At 38.1% G+C, this 13,907-nt stretch overlaps 1 protein-coding gene across 1 annotated transcript; it reads right to left on the bottom strand.

Annotated features, from left to right (window-relative positions):
* Positions 1 to 5,942: 5,942 nt before the first annotated feature.
* Positions 5,943 to 13,111, bottom strand: RCN1 (reticulocalbin 1, EF-hand calcium binding domain; the record flags this gene model as incomplete). Its single annotated transcript, XM_010192698.1, has 5 exons — positions 5,943 to 6,050; positions 6,974 to 7,173; positions 10,539 to 10,599; positions 11,133 to 11,311; positions 12,918 to 13,111. Coding segments are annotated over 5 exons (742 nt in total), but the record flags the coding sequence as incomplete, so codon positions are not given.
* Between the last annotated feature and the right edge of the window lie 796 nt (positions 13,112 to 13,907).

Raw genomic sequence — 13,907 nt, 5'->3', positions numbered from 1 at the left:
CTTTTGGGTTTGTTAGATTCTAGGACACCTCTCCAACCACTCTTTTCCCTTTATTTCTACTGCCCATGGAATTCACTTGTGAATTCACCTTTAAAAATATTCCTTTCCATGATTTTAAAATGTTTCATCTAAAAGTTACCAACTAAAAGCTTCAGAAAGTTTTAGCTATCTGAATTATTTTTGCATTTCTTCAGTTGATGCATTCTCAACTAGCATTTCTTTCTTTTCTGTGTCTCAGCAACCAAGGGCCTGCGAGATGCAGTGACAGCAATGTCAGCAGAACTTCAGTTCAGCTGAATTTAAAGTTGGTGAGGGGAGGCATAGGGAGTATTTGGGAGGGGGAGTTGTCTAACCTGTCAATCTAATCAATACTATTTTTGCTATGTCTGTACTATCTTACAGTTGGTCTAATCCTAAAAGTGTGTGCCCCACCCCCCCTTTTTTTGTTCTTCCTGAAACTTTGAAATTCACTGGGTTTTAACCAAACAGAAGATATATCCCAAGAAGTCCTGAGAACTTCATGCTCTTGGGAGTTATTAATTAACAGAATTTTTTTCCTTCCTAGGTACTGTTGCATTGATAGCCACCTTGTTAACTTGAGTCCTAGTGGTGGGAGTCATGGTTACCAGGCACCTATCAAACTTCCTCAGAATCCAAAAGTAGCTTTAGGTGGGAGAAGATGGTGCACGCTGGAGCAGCCTATTGAGTAGCTTTATTTTTACACTTTATTTTTACCTAAACCTCAGTAATCTGTTGGGAATGAATGCAGCATCTTCAGTGATGGCAGTTTCTTGGGTGGTGCTGTACTACAACTGTTTGAGAATGCAGTATGCACTATGGGAATATCAACTCATGTTTCTGTGACACCACCTACCAAAGCACCGAGGAGTCTTAATGAGGATTTTAAGGTATGTCTTCAAAAGTCATGCTAATTTTTCATTAAGTTTTTGTACCCACATTGATACAATGGCCTTTCATTTTAAAGGTTGCTAGGCTATTCTCACAGAAAGAAAAGATTTCTCACTTAACTGTGAAAGTGTCTTGATGCATATCTAAATTCTTGTTGACATGATGAAACATTGTCATTTCTAATGTACGTGTCACCCTTAATTACTATTCAGATTCAGTATCATGCCGTGACTTGTTCCATACAGATGTTCTGGAATTTCAGGTATGTGGTGGTTTCAGACCGAAAACGTGACCAACCTCACATATGTGAAGCCAACAACAAAACAAGTAAATACTAAAACTTCCAGTGCTAGACAAGCAGGTCAAATTTGGACATTTTATTATTATGAAATAAATTCTTCCACAATGAAATGACAAACATGTAGTATATGAAACTGAGATCCAGAACTCTGTTGCCCTCACCAGAGCCAACACTTGTGCTGAAAATGGATATTCCTCAATTATCAACAAGAATAGTAATGCATATACATGATAATTGCATTCTTGTCACTGGGATAGTGAAGAGATGCTCCCATCTGTTGAAGACACTTTAACTTATCCTGTGGAGAGAGAGAATGCAGGTGTGAAATTGCCTGTTGTGTCACATACGCATGTACATCCATTGTACACTATTTCACACTATGGGAAAGCTGGTAACTTTTTCTTCTGATGTTGCTTTGAAATTCATCATGTTTGGAATAACCTATACATCACTTGAGTCTGAGGGACATCATTCTTACTGGAGTTTGAATCTTCAGTGGAAAATTATCCTAAATTCTTCCTTTGCTATTAGTGAACATGGTTAATATGTTCCTTGCTGGACACATTGAATGGAACATAGCACACTCTAAGTTGGAGTGATGAAACAAGAAAGGCACTGTGTAATTGTTTGACTACAACCTGAGTCAAGTTTTGCAAAATCTTTGGCCTTAAAATGTTTTCTGTGGCTCCTTTTGCCACCCCATAAAACTAGTTCTATTTGCTCATGTTATGTTGCTGTCTAGGAATGACACCACCATCACACAGTAAAATGGCTAAGTTTACTTGAACAGACCAGTAAAACATTAGAACCTGTCTTCCACAAACTAGACTTATGCCCTATCTTACAGTCTAAATTCCTAAAAATTAAGTGTTCAGTAGTAGTAGTAGTAGTGAGATCAGGATCTGATGGTCGTAAGGTTATTTCTAACCCCAAGTGCCACCATTCTATCGTCCTGCTTGCCTTTGGGTGGCTAAGGCCTTAGTCCCTCTATACAGTGACTAGTTCTGCCATTAACTCCACTAGGATCAAGATCAACTTCTGCATTGCAAATAGTAAAGCATTATGCAACTATTGTAAGATACTTGTATAAGTGTAATTAGATCAGGATGAGCTGCAGTCTCCTTTCCTCAGGGAGTTATGTACAGTACCTTGATTGGAATAGGAGATAGATTCAACCTGATTGACTCATTAAATGGAAATATAAGACAATGAACATTAGCCACATAGTTAATTTCATAAATTCTAATAATTAAAACTGCATGTACAATAATGGTTATTCCAGACATCTAAGTAAGAAAAATGCACCTTTGATATGCTGTGGCATAGGCATAATGAAAACATTTAGTTAATGGAGGATCTATGTAATAAGAGTCACCATACAGAACCTGCAGTTGGAAACATATAAACACGTTTCCCAACAGAATTTCACTACGTCACAATTCATTAGGAAAATTGGCAATAACTGACAAGATAGGCACAAAATGGATTTTCATGTTGCTGGGATGAAGTATGGCTCCCAGCAATTAATGGTTTTAGTCATATTAAGCAGATAAATAATGCTATCTGACATTACAGTATTTCACATTACACTAAAATTTTGTAATGTTTGCTCATAATAGGACTTGAAATATGTTACCTAGGAAAAAAAATGTTATCTCTGGAACAGTCAAACCCCATTAGAAACCTTAGGCTTGAAAAATCACAATGTTAACAGTTATATCCCCTAGCAAAGGTTTGCTTTCCTTAAATAGTGTTAAATTTAAACCCAGAAGCTCTAGTCTCTTTTGGAGTTACTCTTCCTTAGTGCATTGAGCTTGAAAGGAAAATTTGGTGCACGAAATGTACTGTGCATTGCTGAATGTTGGTAAGTGAAACACTGAGAAGAGCTGCAGAAAGAAGGTAGCCTTTAGAGTGAAATCGCTTCAGTGATACTTACATTCTCTAAAAAAATGTTTCTGTACTCAGGTTTTTAAAAAAGCTCCTAATCTTAATATGATCCCATTACCCATCCAATGAATGATAAATAATTTGATTTTAAATCTCATCCTAGTCAGCATGTTGGCCTTTTTCGTAGTTGGATATAGTCTGTCTGAGTACCATTCTTCTTGGGGAAAAAAAAACCAAAAACAGTAAAATACCATAGATCTGAATGTCCAGATTGGATGAGTAACTCCTCTGATTTTAGCACTGTTACTCATGTAAGTATAGTTTTCTACTGGAAAATGCCCAATGTGTTCCAAGCATTAATAGAAATCGAGAACAAACATGGGAACATGATTTCTCTCTCACTTGACGATAATTCTATTCTAAATTCATTGAGTAACGTGGAAGGAAATGTGATTGCTTGTCAAAGCTCAGATGCAGTTTTTTGTTGGGACAGAACGCAGTGGATTTGGAAGTGTCATGTTTAGCTGAAGGCAACGATGCTTAGTGTCTCGGCACCCAACTCCCACTGAATTTCAACAAGAGTTAGCAAACAACCTTCCCTTGGGCTCCAGTGAAAATCACTGGCTTAAGTACCCAGTCTGAGCTTCAGTTTCACTTGCAGGAAACAAGCTTTTTTTGAGGTCTCTTAAGGTATTGTTTCCTGAAAGAGCAGAAGAAAATCTAAGCATAGAGAGAGTGCTAAAACTCTGTTACTAAAATAGAAAAATGTTAAAATTTACTGTGAAAAGACTACTAAAAAAAGTTCTTAAGATTGTTAGGATTATTGAATACAACAAACCTTTCCAAATCCAAGCCATAAACAAAACAGATAATCTTTTACATGTGCCAAGATACAATTTTATTGCTTCTCAGATAACACTGCATTTAGGCATTTATTTAACTTGAGGGTACTGGAAGAGCAAAATCAGTTCACTTATGTCTTATGACATTTGTCCTACTGCATGTTAGTGGAAGAGGTAGGGACTTTTTCAGAGACATCGCTGGCAATGTCATAAGAAGTGCACACCAAAAGCTTAATAATTGTGTTAGCAAGAACATGTAATCTCTGCCAGTTTCTGGTATCTAGATTTAATTATCTTCAATCGGAAGATGTAAAAATATTTCACCACAGTTCTATATGACCTTATAAAAATTACAGTGTTTATGGAGATCACAGTTCTGCATTGTCTCATGATTTTCACCAATGTGTTATATTGCTGAAGTATATCACAACACGGGAGTCTCAAAGCTCCTCTCTGAATCGCTGTGGGATCACCAGCGTGTGACGCTGTACAACAAACCTTCACGGAACCTCCAAGTGAACTGTGTTGTGTAATCTCCTAGTATTAGTGTTCAGAACAGATTCTAGTGACAGCAACAGCAACTGTGTATATTGGACTTATTTCTAGGTTGTTTTTTTAATTATTATTAAATCAGGTGAAGAAGAAACGGTTAGTGCCACATGTCCGGCTGCTTTTCAGATGACCACCCAGTGCTGCAGGAGCTCCAAACAACCCAGTGCTTTGGGAACTATGGGCTTTAAATGCTTGGTTCCTCCTTTCACATGATCTCTCTACGCTAGTCTGTGTTAGTGTTATTGTACCGCACAGTATCAAAAAGGAATATTGGTTTTATTGTGCTTATTTTAAACCCAGTACATTTAAAAACAACCAAACGTATCTAAGTTGGGTATATAAAAATATACATATAATAGCTCACATTATACAGTAAAAAAGAAAGCACCTGTGTAGAAAGCTTACTCCTTTCTTTAGAAGGAAAGCTGTCTTCATGTAGTTGCTTCAGTAACACGTACTTATATGTATATACATACAAAACCAGAACTTCAGCCACATAAATTTGTCCTCTTATATGACAGAGAAGACAGAAGGCCCAGAGGGGTGATATGTCTCATTCTTTCTCCATCACAGAACTGCTGCCATTCACACTGTGTGAACAAGAGTATGGCTTGGGTAAAGTGCGAAAAGCGTGAGATAAATTATGCTCCATGTGGCATAATTCCTCCCAGGAAACAGTATAACCAACAGCCCACAAACAATTATACGTTATTTCGTTGTCAGAAGGAGCAGCTGTCACTACAAACTTTACAACCCTCGCTGAGGAATGCCAGCACAGGGTGTGTTGGGCCACGTGTGCTGTCTCTGTACCGTGATGGATGTTACAGAGAAGGTCCACTTGTACATGTTGCACCTGTAAAGCTATGAACCAGAGGGCTGCTGGATACCTTCTCCAGCACCTCTGGCCCAGACTGGGAGAGAAAATCATGGAGAAAAAGGTTAAGGATCTTCTTGTGTCAAATCTTTTTTTCCGGATATGAAAGTCAAAGTATAACTCTAAATTGTTATATGCTGTTAAAAAAAGATGACTAAATAACTTAAGTCTGTTTAAACGTTAGGCTTCTGTCTAAGCCTAGCTGCATTTCACTATAGTGAAAATGGGTATTTGAAGAAAATATTTCATTATTAAAGATCTTTGCAAATATATTTTAGAAGTGCCTTTTCCAGATCAGACTATTACAAAAAGCTACCTTTTAAGTTTTTCCAAAATAAAACTTTAGTAATTAGATACTGTATTTAACCATGTGAAGAGAGTGAAAAGCTATTTCTATGCGGTTTCTGAGGTAATAAGCCAGCATGTTAAAAATATATTGCAAACCATTAAAAATATATAATGCAAGTCATTCAGTTTTGAGTGTGTCCCTTGCCCATCTTCCCCCAAAAAAGGGATGGACACAGTGATTTCAGTGAAGTGGAGAAAAGGTCTGTGGCATACTGGTAGGTACACTGTATCATAGTTCGTCATGGTTTCTTGTGAGGTCCTCTCCGTAATTAGTAGCTTGACTTCCCACGAACATGTTCCAGTTGTCTAGAACCTCCTCTTTTGTTAGTTTTTGATCCTGGTGAGAGGAAAATAAAATCCCTGTAAGAACACTTTCAGAGCTAAGTAAAAGACACACCAGCACAGACTTGCAAGAGCCCTGGGAAATAGGCAGTTCTTCAAAGCAGCAGACTGAGGATTCAGGAATCATTGTAGCTGTTGCCATGAGTGAAATTTGGACCCTAGTGGAAGACAGAAGTCTCACTAGCTTCAGCTGGCTCAAACTGGTAATAGAAAGTTCTTTGTAATTAACTCACTGCCAAACATTATATGGGTTATCTGGTATGCAGTTTTGCCCTGTGATTTGGTTTAGCTTCTTGACAGTAAAAATGAAAATCCTCTGGTTTATTTTGCTGAGGATGGTTGCTTATGTTAGCAATTAACACACTCACTGTGTAAGTGTTTTGGCTTTTCAGGTTCCAGCTTTGCTCATGTTACACTTCTGAAGATCACCTTCTGGGATCCACTTAACCATTAATCTCCCATGTTAGAGGAAGTGGTTGTACTGAGCCATTCTTAAAGTCAAAAGTATGTGTTTGATTATAGAAATATTGGGGTTTTTTTGTTACCTCCTTTGTAATGTATCTTTTACTTTTCTCTTGCAGTTTAAATTAGCATAATAAAGCTATGAGGAATCAAAAGGAAAAAGAGCATTTATACTGTGTTTAAAACTTCCAGGTTTAAGATGATAAATAATTTATCCAACCTAATGAAAGCCAATAGGACTTCAGTAGCTGACAACCTGCATTTTACTGCTTTTAATTTGTGATTATAACCCTATCAACTGAAATTGGCATTGATACATTAATGCACTTGCAATTATAGCCTCTGAAGTGTACTAACGAGAAAAGTTGTTGAGAATAAATTCTTGCAAGCAAATATGTTTACAAAAAACCACTAAACCTTATATAACTTAAGAAAGTCTACTTGAACCCAAAGTACCTTGTCTACATCCGATTCATAGACTAAGTGCCTGGCTTCAGCTAGTGCATGATCGTAGTCTCGTGGGAGAATCCAGTGCTGAATCTCCTCTTTGTCCATCTTTCCATCCTTGTTGAGGTCACGAAAATCTGAGAACTGTTCACGCTCTGTAATCACCCAGTCAGGCTCTGGTCCACCCTCTTCATTTGCAAACATATCAGCTGGAAAGGAAATAAAGGTCTCATTTGAGTCATATTTAATTTGCAAATTATGCACACACTAAAGACATTTGCACAGTGTTCCTCAGAGGAAGACTAAACTTTTCACTCTTTGCACAGCATTTCTTTGTACAGAAACTGAAATGTGGGGTGCAAACAGAGTAGCTGTGTGTATCTTCTCTTAGGCTTACTTCTTTGCTGCTACTGATTTTGCCCATACTTCCATTACCTGTAACCATGTAACTTCCTTACCTTCATAACTGTGCACTGCTGGTAAGGCTGAAATGAGAGGTGAACATGAACTGAATTTCAGAATGAAAATAATTCTTTAAGGATCTTTAGTTAAATTAGTGCTGGGATCAGTCACATGGGGAGAAAGGAACTCGGCACTTTTCTCTTGTCCCTGCCAGCAAATGTCTTTGTGGATAAGATCAGACTCCAGACAGCAGAGCGGTTAAGGCAAAAAAGTCATAGGGGAAATATCAGAAAACTAAAATTGATAAATGCAACTTGAATGCTTTTGTCCTGCTTTTAGAGGTCTGTGTAAGAGAAATTCATCTTAGTAGATGAGTCCTTTTTAAATCATGCAGGTCTGCAGCACACTCCAGTAGAAGGTAATCTACAAAGAAAGATCCAGAGAAGTCATTATGAATCAGTGGTGTGTTGTGTGTGAGAAACCACAAGCAATCCGCTTGTCATAGATTGGTACCTTGGGAGGGAGTACCATTTGTGACACAGGATACATAGATTACATTTATGAGCCGCTCTGTACATCAGTCCTGTGCTCTATTTAAGAAGCATCAGGAGGAAAATGCCACAGTGGCAGCAGCCATCTGTATAAACAGAGTTGGGAGAGTAGCAGTGATTATTAAGAGCAATTGTGTCCAGTTCTGGGGCCTCCAAGACAAAAAAGATATGGAGCTGTTGCAGGTCCAGAGGAGGGCCACGAAGATGATCAGAGGGCTGGAGCACTTTCCCTGTGAGGCCAGGCTGAAAGAGTTGAGGCTGTTCAGCCTGGAGAAGGCTGCGGGGAGACGTTATTGCAGTCTTTCAGCTCCTGAAGGGGACCTACAGGAAAGCTGGGGAGGGACTTTTTACAAGGGCGGGTAGCAACAGAATGAGGGTGAATGGTTTTAAACGGGAAGATGGTAGATGTAGACTAGATATTGGGAAGAAATTCTTTACTGTGAGGATGGTGAGGCACTGGTACAGGTTGCCGAGAGAAGTTATAGATGCCCCCTCCCTGGAAGTGTTCAAGGCCAGGTTGGACAGGGCTTTGAGCAACCTGATCTGGTGGGAGGTGTCCCTTCCCATGGCAGGGGGGTTGGACTGGATGATCTTTAAGGTGCCCTTTAACCAAAACCATTCTATGATTCCATGATACGTATGTTTACAGCATAGGCCTTCCAAATTATGAGTAGTGAGTCCACTTTATTGTTCTGGTCACTGTGGCCAATTAATTGCTTCCTGCTCATCAGGGCTGCTTATTCCTCAAGCCTTCCACTTGAAGGAAGCCTTCCATAATTATTTATAGTTAAAGCCTGCTTTGTGATACTACTCCTATGCCTTGTGAGTTTGGTTTTCAAGGATGTGCTAAGGAAAAGTGCACCCAACATGGATAGTCTTGGGGCCCTGTCCAACCTGGGATATTTTGCTTTTCTGCTTGTGTAAAATCTAAACCAAATTTTGTAAAAGACAGAACAGGAAGGGAGGAGGAGGAGGAAGAGGAGGAGAGAGGAATTGTTCTATAACCTTCAGCAGATTTCCCCATCAGATACTTGATCTAGAGACTGAAAATTCTGGCCTTTTTTTTGTTTTTTCTTATAAACTGCCAATGAAGAGATATGGTTTTCAGTTTGCTTTTTAACCCTAGCTTGACCAAAAATAAAAAATATTACATCTTAAAAAGGGAAGTAGGAATATTTTAAGCATAGTTTTCCTCAACTCATGAAGAGAACTTCAGACAACACATTCACTTTCTTTTTTCCATTTTTTAAAGTGCAAATTATATTGTTTATTTGAAGCAACTGACATGTCCTGCCAATTTGATTTTTAGCACCCTTGCCAATGTGGAGTGATAGTGACTAGAACATTCTATGTTCCTATCTATAGAAGACACGAAAAAACAGCATCCACATGGTAACAAATGTTGACAATTACCTTATAATTATATGTAGGTAATGTCACTGAATGAACTGAAATTACTGTGGAAATTATGCTGCTCTGTTACTTCAGTCATAAATGAAGAGCATTCACATTCTGAGGCTAAATATAATTTACAAGGAATAGAAATCCCCTGCCATTAATTAACGTGTGTATATTGTTTCTGACTATATGTGATCTTTATAGCACCACTAGAGACAGAAAGATTCATCTGAGTTTGCACTAATGCTTCCTCGGTGATATTCAAAAACCACCTGGACACTATCCTGTGCAACCTGCTGTAGGTGATCCTGCTCCAGCAGAGGGATTGGACTAGATGATCTCCAGAAGCCTCTGTGAATCTGTGATTCTGTGGTGCTACTTTCGTGATTTAAAACCCATCAAAGTGAGTGCAGTGGGAGAAGTTAGCTTTTAGTATCAGCATACTGATTCAAATGGCTAAAACACATTATGTACTGCTCATCTCCAGTCCTGCTTCTGTTTTGTCTTCATAGGCCAAAGTACAAGACAGTAGCTAACTGCCTAGCATGACTGAAGTTTGTGCAAATTAACTGTGACTGATCTGCTGTTACTGTTTCCCATTTTGCTCTTACTGCCACTGAAGTAATGCACAGCTGACTTACACATGCTTCACAACTTCTTTGAGAATCTTCAATCTTAGTGCTATTTTACACAGTTCATTTTTAATGCATCTTGTATTTCTACAAGAAACATAAAAGCATCACTATATTATTAGAGAAGTATGAGTCCTTACTTAATAAATTAGGAAAATAACTAGTAGAAAAAAGGTGAATTTTCTCTTTTGCAATTTGTGATTTTGTGTAGTCAAGTACCATTCATACTTGGGAAGAGCCTAATTCACTTTCTGATGCTCCTGCATTTCTAAACAATGTTCTCAAAAAAACTGTCAATGCGGTCAGGTATACAGAGGGTATTCCTGTCATGAGAAGTATTATTCCAGACCCTCTTAGCTAAATTATATGAGACTTTTTAAAAGGAGGATCTTATGATGTGAGGAACCTTTTGCTGGTGACATTGCTATCTGCCTAAAATTAAATTAAACTTTCGGCATTGGGTAGTAAGTCTAAAATAGCTGAACTGGAGCACAGAACTGTTCATCTTTGGGTTGTTAATACTGCTGCAAATTTGAGAGAAGATGGACAAATGGACTGGAAATTATATAAGAAACAAACCTCAACACTTACCGATGTACTCATCTTGATCCACAAAACCATCCTCGTTTTTGTCTATGTCTTCTAAGGTTTCCTGGAAAATAGTTTTGCATTGAAGTAATCAAGAGAGAACGGAGAATTCTGGCTACTTGCCTCTTTGATAATTTTCACATTTGAGGCATTGACTGCCCTTGTACACAGGCAAACGTACTCTCATTGATTCCAGTGTGGCTGTTGTTTATACAATGAATATGCAAATATGCTTTCATGTTGAAAAAATTCCCTGTATGAATGAACTGGACACCACACAAGCTTTAAGTTAGGGGCAGATACAAGCTTGCATCAACACTTCGCTGCCACATGTGAGCATACCCTTCCTTTTACTTTGGTGTAAGTCCATGCCCCACAACTGTTTCTTGATTCCATGTAGGAGCTAAGTGCATTTAACAAGTCTTTCTTATACTGAGAGCTCTAAATCAAGTGAATTTCATGAAAGGCATCCCTTTTGGTTTCCCACTTGGCTATTATGTGTGTGTCTCTTTCTAAACTCTGCATGGAAATGTTAGAGAAGCATTTCAAAACTCATCCAAAAAGTAAAAATAATGTCATTGGTTTTGCTCTGCTTACTAAGACAACGATGGTTTTCATATGTTCAAACTCCTCTGGGTGAAGGAAAGCAGTGAATTCTTCACGAGTGGCAGCTAAGTCTCCATCCAGATCTGCTGTTTTGAATCGTCTTTCATCTCTGGGCAGCATTTTTTTAAAACTGTGCTGATCAGCTGCATCTTGGAATTCTTCTGGATTTTCTGCAAATTCGATCAAGACAATCTCAAAATTATGTTCCTTTTAAAATACATTACCACAACAAAGTACCCCAATTTGCTGCTAGAGTCTAGAAATACATAGGCTTATTGCCAGAATAGCTGCTGTGTTAAAACGGAACTTCTCTCCTGTGAAGTCTTCAATTCAGAGGTCAAACACTTGGTTTGATTTTTAAAGGTGACTTCTTAGTACAGGTAAATGGTTGTAAGACTTCTCTTGGAATCCACAATAATGGATTTTGCAGTATTGAGCACGATCCTTCACATATTTATTGGTTTTTAATCTGCTTTTACAAGCACTGCTTAGGCAGTATTTGGGATAGCTTTCATTCACATTTCATTTTCATAAGTTTTATTCTTTTTAAGGATTAGTATGATCTACACAAATCTTCAGTTTGAAAAAGCAAGTAAACCAAAGAAAAATGGTTTCAGAAGCTGGCAGACTGACTGGAATTATTTAACTGCTACGTCTCTGCTATGGGGAACCTAACAATTATTTTCAGTTTAAAACAATGACATTTTCTCAGGGTGTTCAGTGGCATGAAACAAATGGTATTTGATATAATTTTTAAAATAAGATCACTGAACTGACTTCAAACATGAAAAATACTCATATTATAACCATTTCACAATTCATCTGCTGAAAGACAAACACAGTTGAAAAAAAACTAGGCCAGGAATCACAGATGGGAATGTTAAGTGTGTATTAACACAAGATCACAATGTAGTAGCTGTTCTCCAAATCTTGGGGACTACAGAGCGCAAAGACAAAGAGTTGAGAAGGGCTCCCAGAGATACTGCTGCAGGGACTGTGTGTCAAATATTTCCTTCCACAAATGCAATAAGCTCCATTTTAATCTAAAGTAGACTTTGTACTTATTACTGCTACTGAAAGCTTGCTCCAGAAACTGCCTCTATGGGAGGTAGATGCTGTCTTCTCATTTCCAGTATAAATGGTCAATTAATACCCATTTGTTGATCTGTCAGCATTGCCCTTTAGCTTAAGTGTTCTCTTTTCCTCCTTTCCCTTCATTAGCTTGTAAAAAGCAAAGGGAATGTATGTAGGGGTAGAAAAAAAATCAGGTATCTATTTTAATACATGTTTCTTCTGCCTGATTTGTTAAGGATTTTAATTTGCAGTTGATCACACTTTGAAGCATGTTATTCTGCAGTAACTATTTTAATCAATAACTTTGCTATAGCTTAGACCCAGCCAAAATTTTTAGCATCTAGATTCCTAAGATTTTAGAGAGACTGAATTAATATATACTGGTTAATTAAATATTATTAATTATAGCATCATTTTTAATGTTCAAAAAATAATATATTTCTAACTGGAAGAGACTTTAATTCAGACTTTTCAGTGCATTTAATAATCCCTGTACAAAACCTTTTGTGTGCTGGTGACCCATATGGAAATGGCTGCAACAAACAACTAAGAAGCGCTTTTGACCTCTGACCATCTATAAAATTTAATGCAATTTTCAAGAATCCTAAATGTGACACCAAACTCCTACTGACTGTAAGGCATGAAATCATGCTTTATAATTTGAATAGTCTTTGATCATATAATCTGAAAATGTTATCTTACCTAGATAGTAACCATATGTGGCTTGTTTGTATTCTTCCCAGGCAATTTTATTGTCCTTGTTTAGATCATAGTCTTTCCAAACTTTAGCCACATTTTCATAGATATAGCGCTTCTGTACCCGTTTAATCCAGTTTTTTAACTCCTCTGTTGTGAGATAGCCATCTTTGTTGTCATCTATTCTATCCACAATCTTCCTGTAAAAAGAGACCAGCATCCTTAAGAGTTGACAGAAAAACAAACTGCCTATCAATTCAATTCCAGTAATCTTTATTTGGCCCCGATTTTCCACAAAAACACAGTGCTCAAAACTTATAAAGCTGACCTACTGGCATTCTTGCATTTTGCAGATTATCTTAAGGGTTATGTTTCTATTCTTTATTCAGTACTGCTATGAACAATTGAAATGGAACTCACACGATCAAAATTAGCGAACAAAGTACCTCACATAACCTGGATTTCTTAGGTTGTATCTACTAACTTAGGGGGACCTGTTCTTCACTGTTGATAGGGAGTGGCTATGCTGGGCTCTGAGTAGGAGACACTAACTTCACCTTGGGAGAAAGCCTTCACCACACGTTGTCAGAGGCAACCAGGGCAAAAAGCTAGGATTCTGTGGACACCTGCAGTTTCTCCTGTGGGTTTCCAGCAGACTGATGCTAGGGCGGAGTGAGTTATATGACCATGTAATGCTGGGCACGTACACCATGTACAGACTTCCCTTCCACTTCTGTTCCTCCACTTCTGCTTCTTTTCCTTCTTTCTCAGACCAAAGCAACATGGAATGCCTGTTACTAGCTAAAGCAATAACTGGTCTGCAGCAAGTCTCCAGTCATTGCTGGCAGTTAGGCTGTAAGTCACTGTTCTATGCAAAGCTGCTAGCCTCCATTCCTGTTGAAATCAGCAGGAGTGAAGGTACTGGTGTACTTCCAGGGAAACTTCCATCTTTTAAAAGTTCTCCACACAGCTGCAGATAAAACTGACCTGCAAAAC

This window comes from Mesitornis unicolor, unplaced genomic scaffold, assembly GCF_000695765.1.
Source record: "Mesitornis unicolor isolate BGI_N332 unplaced genomic scaffold, ASM69576v1 scaffold689, whole genome shotgun sequence".
NCBI lineage: Eukaryota > Metazoa > Chordata > Aves > Mesitornithiformes > Mesitornithidae > Mesitornis > Mesitornis unicolor.
The sequence above is the reverse complement of the archived record's forward strand: the minus strand, read 5'-3'. Positions and strand labels throughout refer to the sequence as shown.